Source organism: Taudactylus pleione, unplaced genomic scaffold, assembly GCF_031769625.1.
Source record: "Taudactylus pleione unplaced genomic scaffold, aTauple2 ptg000296l, whole genome shotgun sequence".
In the NCBI taxonomy this organism is placed as follows: Eukaryota; Metazoa; Chordata; class Amphibia; order Anura; family Myobatrachidae; genus Taudactylus; species Taudactylus pleione.
Genome location: NW_028284698.1, coordinates 22,132,299 through 22,148,263, shown reverse-complemented (window position 1 = coordinate 22,148,263; position 15,965 = coordinate 22,132,299). Strand labels below are relative to the sequence as shown.

Here is a 15,965-nt window from a genome sequence, read left to right as displayed (position 1 = left end):
TTGTTTTCAAAATATATGTCTGTAAGTCTTTATTATAATTTATTGGCTGATGAAACTTTTGGGAAGAAGAGAGGGCATGGCATCAGTCACTTGGCAATTTATCCAATTCTATGTGCACGTGTCTATGGAACACATGGGGCCAAATGTAATAGGGTGAGAGTTTAGAAAAAGTGAGAGTTTAGCAGTAAACTCTCACATTGGTTGAGTTTTATCTTCAAAATGGGAAAACATCTCGATGAGATATTAAATTGTGAGAGATTTTTGAGTCTGAAAAACATGTGAGTTTGCTCTGCTGCTTTGTTCTCGGACTCTATTACATTGGCCGAGTTTAAAAAGTGTGAGAAAACTCCCACATTTTCTAAACTCTCACAGTATTACATTTGGCCCATGGTGTTTCTCAGATATCACTATTCAGTTAAATTTACCTGTTGTCTTATGTAGTTGTGTTTTGCTTCTTGTTGTTCAGTTGTCTTCCTGATAGCTACCTGTCATCAGCTGGTATAATCTATCTAAAGAGCATCCATGTATCTACAAAGTTTACCATCAGTTATACTGTTGCTGTCATATACAACTGAAGACAGTGGGCCTGATTTATCAATGAGTTTTATCACTCACAATGAGTGATAAAACTCGCTACGTATAATAAATGATACTCCAGCCAATCAGCTGCCAACTATCATTTTTCAAACAGATGACAGTTGGGAGCTGATTGGCTGGAGCACCATTATCATACACAACAAGTTTTATCACTTGTTGTGAGTGATAAAACTTGTTGATAAATAAGGCCCAGTTTCTCTTTAAATTGAAACATAATGCTCTTTCCTCAGTCATAGGTGTGCAGCAGAGAGTGTCACCCTACAGTAGTTTGTCAGAAGTGTATCATCTGAAAACAATCACTAAAAGAGCACTGTATTAGTTTCCATTCAAACACTATATACAAACAGGTCATTGCCTGACTGCTGAATGGCCAGATCAATATAAAATTGGTCACATAGGCAGTCATATTTCAAATCTAGACATTCAAGAACCAGATTACACTGTTGATCTGATCTGCCTTACTCCCCATTCTGACTATGACAAAGAGGGGATATACAGCAGTGGTGTAACTAGGGTATTTGGAGCCCAGGGCAAATTTGAAAAGGGAGACCCCTCCCGATGTGCGCGCGCCTCTGGCGCGCGCAACAAAAAATGGGCGTGGTCACTTAAAAATGGGGCGTGTCAACATGACACACCCCTTTATTTTCAAACTGAACATTCCTATCCATATGCACCTTAACCCCAGTAGTACCCCTTATACAGTACCCCCAGTATGCAGTTGTGGTCCCTCTTATGCAGGCCCATAGTAGTGCCCCTTATACAGTATCCCCAGTAGTGGTCCCCCTTATACAGCCCCCAATTAGTTCCCCTTACTCAGTATCCCCAGTAGTGGCCCCCCAAATGCAGTGCCCCACATAGTGTTCCCCCTTATGCAGTGCCCCCAGTAGCAGTCCCCACAATGCAGTGCGCCCAGTAGTGGTATCCCCTTATGCAGTGCCCTTTATATGGTGTCCCCAGTAGTAGTCCCCCCCTATGCAGTGCCCTTTATATAGTGCCCCCAGCCGTAGTCCCCCCATGCAGTTTTCCCAGTAGTTGTCCCCTTATGCAGGCAGCCTGTAGTGATCCCCCCTATCCAGTGCCCCCTGTAGTGGTCCTTCCTATTATTGCCCCCAGTAGTGGTCCCCCGAGTGCAGTGCCTCTAGTAATAGGCCCCTTTTATAATGCCCCCAGTGGGGTAGTTCCCCCAAAGTAGTAGTCCCCAGTAGAGTAGCCCCCCCCAGTAGAGGTCCTCCCAATGGCGCCCCCAGTAGTAGCCACACCTCCCCCAGTACAGGTCCCCCCAGTAGTAGCCACCCCCCTCCCCCGTTGTGCAGATAGGTTAAAAAAAAAAAATATATATATAAAAATATACTTACCTGAATTTCTGCTCCTGCTCCTGTCCGCGACGCCGCTCCCGCCCGGGCTGGCGCGCTCAGCATTATGGGACAGACGTCATGACGTCAGTCCCATTACCCACTGCAGGAGCTGGACGGAAGTCCGGCTCTTGCAGTGGGTGCTGCAGCAGTCAATGAGAGTCTATCTGACTCTCATTGGCTGCTGTTTAACACACGCATCGCCGCCAGCGCTGGCGGCGATGCATGTGTTATGCACAGCCTGAGCCCGCCTCCTAGCGCTATTGGGCAAGCGCTCAGGGGGAGGGAACGGGCTCAGGTGTGAAGTACAGGACCGGCGCTGGAAGCCCAGCGCCAGTCCTGTGTAATTGTGTAGCGCTGATCGCACTCATTGTGGTCGGCGCTACACTGGCTAACTAGGGCGGGCGGGCGGGCCGGTACCGTGGCCGGCGGCACCCCCCCCGCGCCGCCGGTCCAACGGCGCCCAGAGCACGCACCCTGCTCGCCCTGCCCTAGTTACGCCACTGATATAAAGATTTATTGAAATTATACAGAAAATAGGTTTTGGTGTTTAGTTTTTTAAGCCCATGTTTTACTTTTCATTTTCTAAATGTATGATCAATTTATCAGTCATTACTTCGTACAGGATCATTCTTGAATTCAGCTACATTTCTTGTAGTGTAATTTTCTCATGTGGCTGAGCATGCCCAAATATACTGTATGTACTCAAGAAGAACTATCCCAGTGCTAATAAATTATGATTAAATGTTCCCGGACCAAGACTGTATATAAAATAGTCACTGATTAATGTAAGTGGTAGTGCATAATTTAAAATTATCTTTGATGAATTTGTACATAGAGAAACTGCGATTATCTGAATTTTAGGTTTAAAATAGAGACTTCCAAGTTCAAATGCAGAAAACTGATTGACGTTGCTATGGAGATGCATTGCTTGCAATTAGAGTTTCTGCTTTGCCAGCAGACATTTTAATCTCTCCTAGCAGCAGGAACCACTGTTCAGGGGCTTAGTAGTTGTTTGGTGTATTTAGGCTTTTCAATATCCCCTGGGCCTCGATTTCTACACAGAACAATGTGCAGCAGTCTATCATTAAATATGATAAAGAAAATGTATGTAAGTTGTGGGTAAATCACAACAAGGCAATAGCTCACGAGCCACACAAAGCTTTGTTTTTATAACTCTACAAAAAAATAATTTTTGTTAAATTCATACACCCAAGGCTGGAAATTGGATAACAATAATGCAAGTACATTCTAAATGATGAAATGGGTAAACCTGTTTAGTAGCAACAAAACTTTACTCCAAACTACTGTAAAATCTATTTTAAAAAACAACATAGATTTAATACCTTTTCCTAGGATTAAAACAGCAGGAACCAAACTAAATAATCTTTAAATTAGTGAGCCATGCTGCTACAACCTGGTTAGGTGCCCTCTTTACAATATAGACCATACAGTATTCTGATGACCACAATACAGTGTAGAGTTTCTTGTAGTTATAATCTTTGGGCAGCAATCATTATTTTAAGGTAATCTCAAAAGTATAGTAATTTTTGCTCACTGCGGATCACATGGGAAACTGTACTTTGCTTTCGATAGCAGTTGCACTTATCAGGGACCAGCCTGATCAGTAATTATAAATATCGAAAAAAGTTACTGCGCTTATCTTGTGTACTATAATGGAAGATATGCCATAATTGATGGCAAACCGGGCAGTTTAAATAAGATGAGTTATTTACCTGATTACTGATACAGAGTCAAGAATGATAATAAATTTTACTTGTAGATACAAATTATGAATACACAGAAAACATGAAATATGCTGAGACACATTAATAAAATTGTTCAATTAAAAACTTATGCCAGTAATGACACTAAATATCGGTGCAAACAATATAGGTTAACTACTTCTTTCTATTGCTAACTGATGTTATACTCTCTGGCATTATTCCAAAGAGAGAAAAATTATATATGCATATGTTGCCAGAGGACATATGGTGTCCTTATCATGTGAGTGAAGAGTGTTCCGTCCAGGCTCACTTATTAGTCCAATCGGATGAATATAATCCACATGTGGGAGTAAATAAATGTCACTCAAATACTTGGTGTAATGTTTGATTTACTCAAAGTCAAATTGATTGATAATATAAAGATGAAGATTAAGCGGCGTCCCGCTTTCAAGGCAAAGAATTATTGCAGGGAAAGACTCTGTTGGTGCACATGCAATGGTAAAGGGGGTACACGGGGTCAGACAGCACACTTATGCCGAGGGCTGACGGTGTAAGTCTCTTCAGGACCTCCGGACATGGCTTAATCTCCCAGTGCTAGATCACTTAGGTGCGCCTTGTTGCAGATGTCCCCCAGTGTCCGGCACTTTCGGACTGATGCCGGCGTCTGAGTGGGGGTAAGCCAAGTTGGGCTTGTGATGGCCGGCCGCTGGGTACCCTGCCACTACGGAGACTCACCTGTGTACAGTTCACGTCGACTGCTCCTACGTGCTGGTGCCCGATCTCCATGCTGTCTGTACGGCTGCCTCCTTCTCTCCTCTCCTACTGCCGAGCACTCGTTGGACCACGTGATCAGTATGGTGCTGGAGCTCCCGTCCAAATGGCTGTGTCTTTCTCCTTTTCTTGCTCTTTAATGTGGAAAGTTAGTATATCTATCTCCCAATGCTTTTCAACCAGATGTTGGTCTTCCTCTGGGGAATGCTGTCCGTACAGACAGCAGGAAGATCGGGAACCAGCACGTAGGAGCAGTCGGCATGAACTGTACACAGGTGAGTCTCCGTAGTGGCAGGGTACCCGGAGGCCGGCCATCACAAGCCCAACCCGGCTTACCCCCATTCGGACGCCGGCATCAGTCCGAAGGTGCCGGACACCGGGGGACTTCTGCAACAAGGCGGACCTAACTGATCTAGCAATGGGAGATTGAGCCAGGTCCGGAGCCCCTGAAGAGACTCACACCGTCAGCCCTCAGCATAAGTGTGCTGTCTGACCCCATGTACCCCCTTCACCGTTGCATGTGCACCAACAGAGTCTTTCCCTGCAATAATTCTTTGTCTTGAAAGCGGGACGCCGCTTAATCTTCATCTTTATATATTCAATCAATTTGACTTTGAGTACATCAAACATTACACCAAGTATTTGAGTGACATTTATTTACACCCACATGTGGATTATATTCATCCGATTGGACTAATAAGTGAGCCTGGACAGAACACTCTTCACTCACATGATAAGGACACCATATGTCCTCTGGCAACATATGCATATATAATTTTTCTCTCTTTGGAATAATGCCAGAGAGTATAACATCAGTTAGCAATAGAAAGAAGTTGTTAACCTATATTGTTTGCACCTATATTTAGTGTCATTACTGCCATAAGTTTTTATTTGAACAATTTTATTAATGTGTCTCAGCATATTTCATGTTTTCTGTGTATTCATAATTTGTATCTACAAGTAAAATTTATTATCATTCTTGACTCTGTATCAGTTATCAGGTAAATAACTCATCAGGTAAATAACTGCCCAGTTTGCCATCAATTATGCCATATCTTCCATTATAGTAAACAAAATAAGCATGGCACTTTTTTTCGATAATTATTTTAAGGTAGACCAGTTGCAGTAGACTCATTTACAAAATGTAACACCATAGTGCAAGTGTCTTTTGTGACATCAAGAGCTTTCTTTTGCACAAATGCTCTTATTTGTAGGGGTCAAGATGACTGCGTAAGCACAGGTGCAGAAGCTTGCACTAGCAGATGGGAGGAGCTGCATCTTGCTGAATGCAGATTATGCGGTTGATTCAGAGCTGCCACCGATGCGGCCACATTGCATTTTGGAAATAATTGAGGATTTTTGCCTCTATGGCCTCACCACCTATATCCATTTGTTTATGAAAGTAGTCATCATCTCTATCAGGGATTGATTCAGAGGTATACAGTATGTAATCTCAATGTTGCGCCCATTGCACATGTGTTCGAGTCGTACTGCACACGGGAGCCACAGAACTAATTTGGATGCAGAGAAAGACAATTTGGTGGGTGTTCCTGGGTGGTAACAAGGGGGTGGCTAGCCAGATGCGGGCATGTCGCCGCACATCATGTCAGCGACTGTGTCTTAAGATGCAGTTGCACTGACACAGGTGGAGATGCAGCTGAGATGCATATGACTCTGTATATATAAATATATCTGATTATTCATATATTAGATCACTTTTTAGGTGGTCACTAATGATGGGTTCCCACTAATTGCTATTTCCCGCTGTTCTCCACATTCCATCTCCAGCTCTCCCATCAAGAAAAGAGTAAAATTGAATCTGAAACTGAGGGAGTCAAAGAACTCAGAACTGGAGAATGGGAAACAGTGGATAACAAGACCTCTCTTGGAGCCAATTTTTTATTATAATACAATATTTAGATGCCATCAAGCAGAGATGGATAGCCTACTAGGGGACTTAGGCCCCATAACTCAGTGCTTGATATTGTCAGCCATAGCATTGCTGTTCTTTCTGGTGGCAGATCTTTCCATCATAACTAGTAGCTAATGTGCTGTCACAAATCAGTGATCTGTCCCTCCCCTTTCACCTTGCCACTCACCCCCCCTTGCCTCTTTCTCTCTAGCTCTCCTTATTCTATCCATTCCTCTCTTCTCCACTCTCCTCTTCTCCAAATGCTGATATAGGTTGAGTCTCCCATATCCAAAATGCTTGGGACCAGGGGTATTTTGGATATAGGAATATTCCGTATTTTGGAATAATTGCATATCATAATGAAATATCTTTGGAATGGAACCCCAATATACACACAGGATGCATTTCTGTGTTATATACACCTTATACACAAATCCTGTAGGTAATTTTATACAATATTTTCAATAATTTTGTGGCTCAAGCAAAGTTTGTGTACATGCATGAAATTCATTTCTGTTTCATATACACCTTATACACAAAGCCTGAAGGTAATTTTATACAATATTTTTAATAATTTGTGCCTTAGACAAAGTTTGTGTACATTGAACCATCTAAAATCAAAGGTTTCATTATCTCAGTCATGACAAAAAAATTCCGTATTTCGGAATATTTGGATATGGGAGACTCAACCTGTATTTAGAGAGCAAAGAAGGGAGACTAAAAAGTCTGTCTCCTACTGTATTCAAAAGAAGGTGAGTGTGTTAAGGGTGGTCTTTATTGCATGTGAGACCTGGTAAGGGTTTCAGTGTTTTGTAGTGTGCCGTTAGTACTGTAAATGTGGTAGCTATTAATGTAATGTAAGTTTGGTGGGGCTATTGATATATTGTAGGGATTATTCATGCAGTATGGGGTCTCTACCAAATGTGAGACTAGAAATGTAATGGCAGGTTAATAAACTGATTTTTTACAATTTAATCCAATTAATTTGATGATAAGAATAGTTAGACGGATATAGACATTTATTGAAGGAAAATAATATTAGTGGAATGCTGGAGCTGGTTAGGTTGAAATAGACATATGGCTTAACTAGAATTTTGGACCCATCGTTTGCCGTGTGTTAAGCAAAATGTCTCTTCAGGTCTCACTGTCTCTCTCACTTTCCCTCTGCTCCTCAAAATCTCTATTCCCATCTCTCTATTCCCCTCTTCCTCCCTTGCTCTTTCTTATTCTTTTCTCTCTGTCATCCATGTTTTCCCTTTCTTTACTCTCTCCTCCACATGTGTCTCCCCCTCCTCTTATGGCCACAGGAGTGCCTACACCTCCTTGTTTAGTATGTATGTAATGGTGCATCAGTAGACATGGTCATAGCATTGCATGGTTACACCTCCTTGTTAGTATGTATGTAATGGTGCATCAGTAGACATGGTCATAGAATTGCATGGTTACACCTCCCTTGCACTCCAGATCCCTTACAGAAACCCATGTCCAGGTAATCTATACACACTCACTTGGCACCCATGAGTAGAAATATTTAAGCAATCTGTGCTTATATTAGTATTACTCATTCGGGTTAGGCTCTGGAAGTGTTACATTCAAGAACGTAATCATATGCATTGAGAGGATTCTGAATGGAAAAACAGCATTCCATATAAATAAAGTATAAACCGCACACTATGTACTGTGTATAAGGGATAGGACATGAAGGGGAAGTTAATACACAGGTGTATGATGGCATGTACACTGCCCTTACTATATGTGTTGTCTGTGAGGTATAGGACATAATGTGAGAGGATAATATGATGGTGGAAAACAACCTATCACCTTTGTCATGTCTTGTGCTGGGACTCCCTCCTGCATATAGTCTGTGCCCCCTCATTGACCGGCAATGTACTCACTCATCATACATTCTACTGGAACACCTGCGTGTTGGTGTGTTGGGATTGGGAAGGAGAGGAAGTTACCTCATGGATGCAGTAATACTCCTTGGATTGGCTCCCAGGCTCTACTTGGCTTATACAGCTACCGGTTCCCAAATAGCTTACCAAACACTACCAGGCCTTAAGAATAGCAGTCTGGCATGGAGATGAAGGCGGGTATTCAATTAGCCATGATGAGCCCCTTTTCCATGAAAAATGGATCATTGCGCAAATTTGTACTTATTGTGCAATCCTATTAGTCACGACTTTTTGCGGGTGTGAAATCTCCATATCATTTGCTGTGAAAAGTTTTCGCCACATTCTTAGTAGGTGAAAATTTGTGCAAACCCCTGTTTTTAGTTAAAACTTTTGTGACTTGGTTCAGAATCACTGGAACACAATCTTTAATGACTAAGTAGACAAAAATTATTTTAAATTAGGTTAATTTGGCCATTAATGACAAGTCATTTTTAGGGCAAAAAAGTGCAAAATGCAGGGAAATGGGTTCATTGACTTGGGACAGGTATATGGGGGTGCTATATGAAAGGGTCAGGATTTTTAAGATTGCAGGTGGGTTTCAGAGTGGTATTTTTAAAGTTTTTTAAAAGTGTCTTTAAATTATACAGATATATACTTATAGGCATTTTCATGCACCCCCAATTTAAGTAGAACATTTATTTTGCCAAGACACTTGCTCATTATTTTACTGTTTTAAAACATGCATATAACAGCCATTTGACACATTTTAAGAACCCCATTTACTTTTATTATGGCCACTAATACACTTTTATATTGTTAGCCTATATCAATTTGGCTATTTTAGGGATAAAGGCAAATTTCCCAATTTTTACCTATAATTATCGCAGCAACATACATGAAAAAATTATCATGTGAAAGTCTCTTTGCGACTTATGTAATAGGATTGTACGAAAAACACGGATGCGCATTTCCGCGATAAACAGTAAGAACCTGCAAATGGTGCTATAACTTAATGTGCCTTAAGTTATCGCATTATCACGGCTAAAAGAATTCCCTCCATAATGTTGTGGCAATTTATAAATACACGATGAAGTTACCTTGACGTTGGTGGGTAAGCTCATAACTTTGGCCAAATTTATTTCAAAAACCTTGTATACTCTATGATGCATATTTATTAATGGTTGTATAGTGTATCTGCTTTCTCCTTGTTTTCAATGTTGAAGTACTAAGTCTCAGCTAGGTAGCACATCCCATTAAAAAGAGCTAGGGTGTGCAGTCCAGGCCCCCTTTCCCTAAAATATTGAATAAATTATATGTACAGTATGTACAGTATAAGACTGCTTCAATCTGGACTAGCACCCCACCCACCTGCCTCAGATGTTTTTAAATAGGAACCCAGCATTTGCTGCTGTATAGCCAGGTCACAGGTAAGACCTTTATGCATTTATAACTATATAGCAAGTCAGTTGTGGGGTGAACTTTGGGATGTGGGGCCCTTGAACTGCTGTGGCAGGACTTATTTGGGGCATCACCACTTAACACTTATTTTTAACACTTTATATAACTCTGTGTTTGTTTTTTATTTATGTTACATTTTCACACATTTATTTTTCATTTTTCTAACCTTTCTAACACTAAGCAGCCACTTTCACTTACCTAACACTGCTATTTTTTATTTGTGTGGTGCCCTGGGGGGGTTTGGCAGGGTTGGTTTGGGGGTGCCCCACGCCCCAGACATGAACCCCGATGAGGTTACCTTGACGTTGGTGGGTAAGCGCATAACGTTGGCCAAACTTATGCTAAAAACCTTGTATACTGTATGATGTATAATTATTAATGGTTGTATGGTGCATCTGCTCTCCCCCAGTTTTCTATGTTGTAGTACTGTCTCAGCTAGGTAGCACATCCCATTGGAAGAGCTAGGGTGCACAGTCCAGGCTCCCTTTCCCTAGAATAATTATTTTTGTCTGCTGCGCCAAAGTAACTTCTGGTTCAAGCCATGGCTGTCATATATCTGCCGACATCACATTATCAATGCCATGCTCTGGCTGGCACCCATTACCTGCATACCTCCCAACCATCCCGAGTTTGTTAGGACAGTCCCCATGACCCTTGCTTGCTACAAGACCACGCCTCTTTTTTGGGTACATCACACCCCACTACTAAGTAGATCGCAAAACGTTTTTCGCCTTTAGAAAAAGTCACCAAATCCAAAAGTCTGGCTGCCACTGGCTTAAAGAAGCCAGGGAAAGGCATTTTGATGTTGAATGGGAGTGGAGGGGCATACCAACACCTTGCCTAGGGCCCCACAGTACCTTAATTTGGCTATTCAGTTTAGAAGTTAAGAAAAAGAAAGGTCAGCCTGAAAAGGGCTATCTGTGATGGGTAGGAAGGTAGGATTTGCAGTAAAATCAATTAACAATATTTTTTTATTACATTAAAATAAAACATATGCCCATAAAAATACATGATTAGCAAACCTGCAGTGCCATCCATATTTCATAATTAAATGACTTTCCTACAAAAGTTTACATATGCTGCTGTGGAACCTCTGCTAATTCCACAATACAGCATTATTGTTGGACAAGTTATATTACTGATTGATTAATGGAAGAAAACATGATTGCTTAATGTCACACTTGGAGCAAGACAATAAAAGGGAATTAGATGAAAATCCCTTTGTGCCTTGAATTTTGTTTGTGAACATATTTTTTCAAATCTTAACCACATTTGTAATATATTATAGCTGTCCTATCTTTTTTATGTAAAATCAATAAAGTTATAAATGAGCGCACTGGTGATTCACTTACCTGTGTCTTGTATCTCTGTTTCTGATGTAATAAATAAGATTTGTGGCAGAACAGGGAGAAATAGAAAATAAAAAGAAATCAATGTTAGTATAATATGCAAAGGATCAATGTAATATTTTTACAACAGTTTTAAAAACTATTAAAGCTAATGCTATATTGCATAAACATAATGAATTGTTAGTGTAGGATGTTTCTTATATCAGTTGGGAATTATTGTATGTAATAAAAATAATAATAGGTGCCAATTTCCATGGACAGTACCAGGTTTTGAATATTTGTTCCTGTACGTGTTTGGCAGTAATTATATCTCTAGCTTTCAACATTGGCTAAATGCGCAATAAATACCCCTTTCTCTGCATGTGAGATGTAATTCTTACAAAGGGTTTGCTATTCTCCAATATTTAGAATTAGTATTTCTCCATTAAGAATATAAAAAAATGCTAAAAATGTAAGTTATACTTAAATCATTATAATATTATGAGTATTGTGTACAAGATATGCAAGATATGCCAAAACAGGTTTTGGGTGTAGAATGCTTCAGTGCACCCACTGGGCAGCTTAATGTCCCTGGAAATGGTTTTAATATTTTGGCAACTATGGATCATAGTGTTATTTGCTTGGGAATAAGCACCATTAGATGCTCATAGTTGCTGCCATAAGTTACATTAAATTTAGTTTAAAGCAGGCTCGCCTGAGCTGGGCAAGATGAGTACAATTGATTTAATCCAGACAGCAGAGCATGACCTGGCATCATTGACAGTTCTCTTTCTGTCAAGTCTCATTGTATGGTCAGATATGATTTGAAAACCCCAGCTTGATATCAATTTGTCCTTGGACTTTCAAATCTCCCTATGTTGCCAACTGAAGTGGCAGAACGATCAGCTGGGGGCCGCCAAGTAAGCGCACTCAGCCCTGCATATCTGGTTCTGCGAGGACCTGACTTTTAATTTATTTTAATGGAAAAGAAAGAGAGACCCCAAGGGAGAGACCCCATTATACATGTACATAGAGTATAGAATGTATCTTTAATAAGACCAGTGGAAATATATTTTAATGTTAAATGTAACTTTTTTTACAACCTCAACTTCCATGGAATTAAATAGTTTTTTTTGGCACTTTGCTGCACCAATTTTAACATTATTTATTAGTAAATGAAAGGACAAACATATTCAATTATTTTTGTCTTTTTTGAGTGATTACTAACTTAAAAAAAATCTTTTGTTAGTCATGGAAAAACTTCCCTGAACGTTTGACTAATTTAGCCAAGGATTTTCTTATTCTTCCTTGTGCCAGTCATTTAATAATACTCTATTCTGGCACATTCAATGCCATGTTTTGGATTAATTTTGCAGTAATTTGGACATATGTGCAATATATTCTATTTAAATGCAACATTTTAACAGCCTGTTCCAAATGTATACATTTATGTCTCAAACAGTAGTTTAATAAAATGTAGTAATCAACAAAATAAGGGACAGATTTCTCAAAGAGAGAAAATTCCCCTTCTCTGGAGATAACAGGTGCCTTCACCAGCGATAGAGCATTTATCATTTGGCCGAATATAACAAAGGGTTACTCACAGCTTTAGCACTCATCTCAGGATGGAGAAAACAGAACAAAATAATTGAAAACAAATGTTGCTAATCCAAAATAGTGTTCTAAATGTGAATTAGTCTGTTATAAAGTCTCTAAACCCCAGCATGATTTCATATGAATATATTAACAAACATATAGTAGATTAAAATATTTCCCTACCTTGATAACACTAGATGTGTTTGACATTTTATGAGTACAGGCTATTGTTCTTTGTTACTGGCCTTTTTGAGATTTAGAGAGGCTAACTGCAGAGTTCTTCAATAGACTTACAGACAGGAAGCCTGCTGAGCATAGAATAAAATGTTCTCCATGATTAAAGCTTTATTGCAATTATACTAATTTGTTATTTAATCCTCAACCTTTGTCATACAGAGAGCAAATCTTTACAGAAATTGCAACCTATGTAAGAAGGAAACAGGGAGAGATGGCAAGCATAGAGCACTATGTCAAAATATGGCAATTCACTGTATGTAAGCAGAAACTGGAAGATAGGGGTATCCAATTAGCCGAGATAACTCATTTTTCTCCAAAAAGTTTTCACCAATGAAAACATTTCTCCAATAATGGTTATCTGCGATCCTATTAGCAGTGATTTTCGCATATGCGAAAAGTTGTATAGGAATTATCGCAAATTTATTTTCACCACCTCTTTTAGCTAAAAATGTCAGGACCTGGTGCAGAACCACTGGGACACCCTCCTTAATGACTAATTAGGTAAACATAATGCTTTAATTAGCTTAATTTGGCCAATAATGACAAGACATTTTTGGGGTGAAAAATTAAAAAGTGATGGAAAATGGTTTTAAAGTAGTAGGACAGGTATATAGGGGTGCTGTATGGATGGGACATGTGTTTAAAACATTGCAGGTGCAAGTGACATGAGTAATTTTAACATGTTTTAAAAAAATACCCTATAATGATACAAAGATATACTCACACCCATTTTAATGTACCCCTAATTTAACTACAGCATTTATTTTAGCCAAAAAATATTGCTTTCTATAATTTTGTCACTGTTAGAGAAAAATGCACATGGACACAATTTAAGAACCCCAAATCCTTGGATTATGGCCACTAACACACTTCTGTACCATTACCCTACCTTAGTTTACCATTTTATGGGGTAGTGACTGATTTCCCCATTTCCACCTGTACTTATCGCCTGTCATCCATGCAAGAATTATTGTGCAAGTCAGTTATCTCCAGTTTAACAGTAGGATAGCACGATAAACGGGAGCATGCAAAGATGCGATAAGCGGCAAATTCGGGTGATAGGTGTGAAAAGTTTTTTACAGAGAAAACTTATCGTTATTGCGGCTAATTGGATACCCCCTATAATTTCATACATACAGTACATATACTGCCAACATGGCCAGTCAAGACTATCAGGGGTATTCAATATGGGAGCGAAAACATCGTTTTTGCGTTAATATCGGAGGTATGACGTAATTATCGCAGGTTTTACTTTTACACCCTATTCAATTTCAAAGACTTATCGCAGTTTTGAAAAGTCTTTGATAAAAAACGGGGATAACTTTTCACCATTGAATAGGTGTCGAAAAAAAGTGCAGAATTGGGGTTTAGGGGTGCAGGCTTAAAAAAAATAGCCTGCACCCCTGGGAATGACATTTAAAAAAGAACTGTGCCAAAAAAAGTTTAAAAAAAAAATAGGGACACCCCAAAAAATTAATTTAAAAATTGAGGTGAAAAAAAAAAAATGGGAAAAAATTGTTTAACAATAGGGAAATAGGTTCAGGGCTATTCTGCAAGTATGCGGCAGGTGTTTTGAAGAATAGAATTATAGCGGCAGGTGCACAAATGCAGAATTTTTTAAAACTTACTTTAGGGACATCATAATATGCTAGTACCCATTTTCATGTACCCCAAATTTGATGGGACCACTTAAAAAAAACGAAAAAAATAACCTAAGTGCTCTTCTGCGTCACTTCTTCAATGTCGGGAAAAAACACCTGCTGCGGCTATTTAAATCCCCGACTTTCAATTAAAGGCTAAAATGGGGGTACCCATAGTAATCCCCCATGTTTTTACAACTTTAGGGGGGTCTTACAATTTTTTGAAGGAAAAATTCATAACTTTAAGCAAATCCAACTTAGGAGTTTCCCGTTTTCGTTAATTTTATATTGAATACGGTTATAAGCGGGAGCGCTCCCGATACTTTAACGCAGGTAAAAACTCCGATATGAAACGTTAACTTCGACAGTGAAGTTAACGTTTCATATTGAATACCCCTCTATATCTATAATGGGTGCAGAGTATACAGTGTACATGGACCCTAGGTTTAGGGGACCCCACAAGCTCACCCTGCACCCATAGACTAGCATACTTAACTGTCTTCCAAGTCCGCCACCAATATCTTCATGAATATGGCATGGGTGCCATTTTCCCAAAGATCTTCGCCAATGCAGTAGAGAAATCAGCAGGAAAATGGGGACTATGCCATGTTCCCAGAAACCTGCACATGTGTTGTAGACTCTGGCACAGTGGGACAGCATACATGCCCCCTCCTCTCTTAAACCACGCCAGGGGTCTGTTTTATCATTAGGAAAAACTAGATGATTGTTTACGACACCAATGGTTAAGGGGCACCTAACCTAAACACTGAGTTAGTAACATAATGTCACTTATTTATTTTATTTATTTATTACCAGTTATTTATATAGGGCACACATATTCTGTAGCGCTTTACAGAGAGAATATTTGGCCATTCACATCAGTCTCTGCCCCAGTGGAGCTTACAATCTATATTCCTTACCACATACTCTCACACATACACACTAGAGTTATTTTGTTTGGGGAGCCAATTAACCTACCTATATATTTTTGGAGTCTTGGAGGAAACCGGAGTACCCGGAGGAATCCCACGCAGGCACACAGAGAATATACAAACTCCACACAGTTAGATGAACTGAACCCATGACCTCAGTGCACTTATCCAAATTTATATTGACCAGACAGTGCCACTAAGTGAAGAAATAATAGCTGACAAGCCTTTCATTGTCAGTGATATCCTATGCTTTCATAGACCATCCGCTGGCAGTGATGGAAAAGCACAATCTGCTGACCAGTATAAAATACAAAGTTCAATCTGAACTTTCATGGTTACTGAACCTCAACAATTTACACATCCTGTTGCTAAATACACTTCTCCAGCAGTCTTGGGGGTATGCAGTCGGGAAGCTGGCGGACTTAATCCTGACAGCCGGCTTCCCGACTGCTTTATCCCAGCAAGGGTTAAATGACAGGCGTCTAAATCTAGATGCTTCTCATTTTACTGACGCCGGGAG

The 15,965-nt window shown here is 39.9% G+C and overlaps 1 protein-coding gene across 3 annotated transcripts in view; it reads right to left on the bottom strand.

The window, feature by feature from the left end:
• The window catches only part of LOC148511753 (teneurin-1), a 658,333-nt gene that overhangs the window by 142,568 nt on the left and 499,800 nt on the right, over positions 1-15,965 (bottom strand). For all 3 annotated transcript variants that reach the window (XM_088482875.1, XM_088482876.1, XM_088482877.1), the window contains one exon: positions 11,065-11,085. In XM_088482875.1, coding sequence (XP_088339001.1) covers positions 11,065-11,085 — 21 coding nt within the window. The remainder of the gene's footprint in view (positions 1-11,064; positions 11,086-15,965) is intronic.